This window comes from Pteropus vampyrus, unplaced genomic scaffold, assembly GCF_000151845.1.
Source record: "Pteropus vampyrus isolate Shadow unplaced genomic scaffold, Pvam_2.0 Scaffold80, whole genome shotgun sequence".
Classification (NCBI taxonomy): Eukaryota; Metazoa; Chordata; class Mammalia; order Chiroptera; family Pteropodidae; genus Pteropus; species Pteropus vampyrus.
The window spans coordinates 2497251-2502374 of NW_011888861.1; the positions used below are offsets into that span (position 1 = coordinate 2497251).

Genomic DNA, 5124 nt, shown 5'->3' on the forward strand with positions numbered 1-5124 from the left:
GGGGTCATCCATGGAGCCTCTATTCAAAATATAGAATATTTGAGTATAAAATCCCAGTTGGTTAAATCAGTCAGGCAAGTTTAAATTTATTTTAGCAAGATAAACAGACCACAACTGCAAAGATACTCTTTTGGTCACCTGAGAGCAGTGTTTTTAGACAACGTAGGGTTCCTCCAGGGTCACCCTGAAGGGCATGGGAAGAAGGCGGTAAAAACAGGACACTGGGCCCCTCCCTGATCCAGGCCAACAACCCTCCTGTATTCAGTTGACACACTGAGCTTCTTCACAGGCATTATAAAAAAAATAAAAAAAAAAAAAGGGTTCTCTTGATTAAAATTTTTTTTTCCAAAACCGCTATGGGGTTAACATGCTCTGAAATCATGGTTTTCTAACTTTTAAATAGAAGAACCATTGTTTCCTGTTTACTCAAACTAGCCCGGGTTCAATATTTGGACATATACAATACATGCACATGCACAAAAGCAAACATTTTCGAAGCATGTTTCACAAAACCCAGTCACACCTGATGGAGGTTGCTGCCACAGGCATATTCCAGGTTACTGAGGTGGAACTGAAGCACCTGTTCTTCTAGTTCACTAAATTGGATTCCAGATTCCTTAATAAAAGCTTTGTAGATCTCCTCTATTTTTTCTGTAATAGAAATGGATCAAAGCAGAAAAAAAGTTTTAACATTATTCTCTAATTCCTTATCTTTTTCTTTCAACCTCCTTCAACTCGCAAACACCCCAAGCTTCTAAAGTCCCTTCCCAAGCCAACTTAGGGGGAAAGGATATCTTGGTAAGGTTGGTTCCTCTCAGGAAGAAAAAGCTTATCTTAACTGAAGCAAAGCTCTGTAGGTTCGAGATCTTCAATCATGTTTCATTTCTGCTTAGTTGAGAAACTGTTCTTTTGCTCAAGATACAGGAAAAGTTCCCCCTTGCACACAAAACCACACAGAAATAGGGTTCCCATTCCTTTCTCATGCTACTACCATCACCTTAAAGTCAAGTTCTTATAACATCTCATCTCAACTGGGAGACCTGTGATAGACTGACTACATTCTCTCCCAAACAAGAATGTTCCGTTATGGACTTTCATCATGTCAGCCCTCTGCCTCAGTACCTTTAATTACTGGTCTCCATTGCTCGTATAATAAATCCCAAACCCACAGCCAGACGATGCTAGCTCATTTTCAGCCTTTCCAGATGGCAGCCCTACCTGCCCACTCACAGACTCTGCTGCACTGCTGTGGAATCTCTTCCTGGCAAATGCCAGCCCTGCAAGGCCTGTGACTACCACTCCCCTCACCAGAATGCCTGCTCCGCCCTACCCTGCTCCTAGCCATCCTTGACAGTACAACAGGACCCCCGACGCCACAAACTCAGGAATGGCCCTTTGTTATCAACCCCAGCACTTATCTATCCCATTCATCTGGAACATTCAACTACATATACACAGCGCTGTGATACCATTCCAATTACTGCCTTAGACTCCTTTTGGGGAGCGTCGGGGGAGACTCATGTTTGACAAATTACAAGAATCTTCATACAGGTTACTTCTTTATAACCTTCCCAGTGATGACAACCATCCAACACATATATTGCAGACTCAAAGCTTTATAAAGTACTGTGCATTTGCTTGACTAGAAACAGAACTGAGCATCAGTTATTTTTTTTTCTTGACAACTCAAGATTCTCATTAAAATTTTCCCTTCATCCACTAGATTATAATACGGGGATGCCACAGCACCTCTGGATTTGTGCCAGGCTATTGGCCCTAAACCACCAGGATTTCTGCCATTTGCAGAACCTACTTAAAGGAGTCCCATTCCTGCCTCCAGCGGTTTCTATTTTTCTTTGTTTTATAGAGGGTTGGGAAGAACCAAGATTGCTAGAACAGTACATAAAATTAAATATAAACAAATCAAAAGAAGCTTTAAAGTGATTTTTATGTAAATAATATTTAAAAGCTTTGGTACATGTGCTTTTTTGAAATTAACTCTAGCTTCTTAGTGTGCGTACGTGTGTATTTGTGTGTGTGTGTATTTTTTACAGCTAAGTGCTAATAAGGTGAGATCTCAGACAGCTGAGATATCGACAGGCAGGATATAACTGTAACCTCATATAGAGATGTGTGAGCTATTAATAAAGCCTTTAAAAATATACTAATGAAACAACTACTTACATAGTTAAGTGTTGCCGATCCTCCCTTAATAGCCTTTTTTTTTTTTAAAACTAAGGCCAAGATGAAGCAATTAACTTTTTATTTGGTGACCCTGAAAGAAGTATTAAAAAATGCCATCCAGCAACTACTACAAATGTACAAAAAAACACTAACTAAATTCTGAGAATATCCTGCAAGTCAGCCTAATAATTCCAGAAAATTCAACAACTCACTACTCGGTCTGGATATCACTACATATGATTAAATGATCCCTGTCAACCCCAGTGAATTTCTGAAAATGTCCTGTTATGGTTTGTCAGCCAACACTCTCTAAGGGCGGTTAGAGTGTGGGTCAGTCTCAGAGGTGGTTGTGGGGTTGGGGAAATAGGGGATTAAAGAGAAGAGTGAGACCCGGCTACTGAGACGACCCCAAACAGAGATGAAGTATATACCAGGATGAAGAACTCAGAACCTTCACAAAGAAACATACAATTAAAGCAAATTAATATCCTGCAAACTGAGTTTGAATGTTCACACTTTAAGAAACTCCAACATGCTTCCAAGAACTACAAGTGAATACATCTGGGTCATAGAATTGTAGGTTAAATAAATATCAGTTTAAGAAGCAATATAGTAAAATCTCAGCTGGCACCCTCATGGAAATAAGTCATGAGAGTCAAGTCTTCTAAAAGTTTGTGGTTAATATGGTCCACTTAAAACAAAAGCCTGAAGATTTTGAATTTTAAAATTCTTAAATTATAACACATGTTCTTGCATTCTTAAACAAAATATACTGAAAAAAATCTTCACCTACTGCCCAGAAAACAGGAAGAGAAATCTTGGCATACAGAAACTCTTATCTAGAAAAGACATTACATGGTAACTATTTAGTCACACAGGGCTTACCACACTTTCCTTTAAAGTAAGCTCCTCTGGGAAATTAAAAATCAAACATTTAGGTAAATATTTAAATACCAGCTATTGTGTAAAGTAAGATTTGTGTGTGAGCGCTCACACAAGCATCTAAAGGTCATTGAGGAAGTTCTGCTCCTCTGTGGAACACCTGGAGAACTCATTTGTCCAAAAGGAACACCCAAAAGGACTATTCTTATCACATACATCAACCTCACGGATGAGTGATGCTACTGCTGACCAAGCTTAGGATCGAATGAGACTCAGATGGAACAATCAGAACACCATTCTCCCCATACCTCCTAAAGGGACATCTTGGAGCTGAGTCTTATCCTTCCTCCACTCAGAGACAACATCCAAGAGAGCATTAAAATGAAAATCCATGCGCTTGTCAATAGTGGGGTCAGTAATTCTTCCACCTTCCTGAATTAAGTCACATCTTTCTCCAAATTTATGCATGCTGATGCCAAGCTTCAAAATAATAAGAATAAGAAGGTGAAAATTTTCCCTGGAAAAAATATGTACAGGTTCTATGCTGAAATTAGACACAGCTCTCATGGAGAAAATGGTCTAGTACCTTCCAAAAATAAAGCTAGCTATGCTTAACAGAAAATGGCAGCAAAGGCAGGCAGTGAAAAAATAGCATGAAATCTGAGACCTTATTTTATGAGACTGTGAAGATGACAGCAACAGCTTCTATACCATGCACTCTATAGCCTCTCAGCCCACATTTATTAATGCCGCAGGTGCTGTAGCTGTGCACTGCCTCTCCTGCCCTGACATTCTATTTCCTCTGTGGACTCTCATGAAAATGAGCACACCAACACACAAACACTCACAGAAGTTGAAATAGAATTTACTGTCAATGCATATTTCAGAAAAAAACTTGGGGCCTACCAGGTCTGCAAAGACACTTACGCAGGATTGCCCAATAAAAGACAGAGCACCCAGTTAAATTTGACTCTCAGATAAATGAGTAAATTTTTCTTAACTCTAAGTATATCCCAAATATAGCACGCAAAACATCTCATGTAATATCTGGGTCATACTTATACTAAAAAATTACTTGCTGTCTATCCGAAAGTCAAAGGCATTCTGTATCTCTAATTGCTTCATATGGCAACTCTAAAACTATGAACTAGTCGAGTGGCCTGCAAATAACACAAATATAGTTAAAGATCTTAGAAAAAGAAAAAAATATTATAAGAATTCTAGTTCCACTTTCTTAGAAAAGAAGAACTGTAATTGTCCTCACTTTGCAAAGAAGATGAGGAGGCAAGAGATCATTCTAGGATTGTTAAATATTATCTAGAGGCACATTAATAGTACACAGAAGCAAAATGAGACAATTTTTTCTTCATCTACAATACAAATCTTAAAGAAACCCACTTGTTCACACATAAGCGCTATTGGGTTGTTAACACAGCCATTGACAATCTGGGCACCTCTTCCCACCGTGAGGCCTTTAAAAGACCGATCATCCCACACTCGGCCTCCAATTCTGTCTTTGGCTTCCAGGACAGTCACCTAAAAAGACAGACAATCAGGGAAGCTATGTAGGAAAGAACAGTCATATCAAATGCAGTACTATAATTGTAGAATGACACAGTTAAAGAAGTTCAACATTTGGTTAATGTATTTATTGTATTACTAGAGAAACGACTTTGAAGAGGGCAATGTGGACAGAAGCCAAAGTAGATATTAAACAGCCCAGATTCTAACAAGAAGTAAATGAATGGTCTGCTGGTAAAATCCTCAACCTCATAATGATGAAATTTGATGAACTAGCACATAAAATGCACTCTGATAGCTTCTACTAAATAGTGTTCCATAAATTAAAAAACACTATCAAAAACTAGGTTAAAGAGATTTTTGTCCTATGAAATATCTAAATATGTAGCAAATTCCTTTAACGTTGCAAATAGGCCTTAACTTCCCTAAGATAGAACTATCAGTTAAAAAAAAAAAAATCTCATGTCCTATATATAGGACCTCGTGGGCTTGGCCTAAGCAGGTTGGTCCCACCCTGAGGCTATTTTCTCCTCCAAA

The 5124-nt window shown here is 38.6% G+C and overlaps 1 protein-coding gene across 1 annotated transcript in view; it reads right to left on the reverse strand.

The window, feature by feature from the left end:
- KDM1B (lysine demethylase 1B) overlaps positions 1 to 5124 on the reverse strand; it is a 53755-nt gene that overhangs the window by 19004 nt on the left and 29627 nt on the right. The window contains exon 15 of the mRNA XM_011362840.2: positions 524 to 651. Coding sequence (XP_011361142.1) covers positions 524 to 651 — 128 coding nt within the window. The remainder of the gene's footprint in view (positions 1 to 523; positions 652 to 5124) is intronic.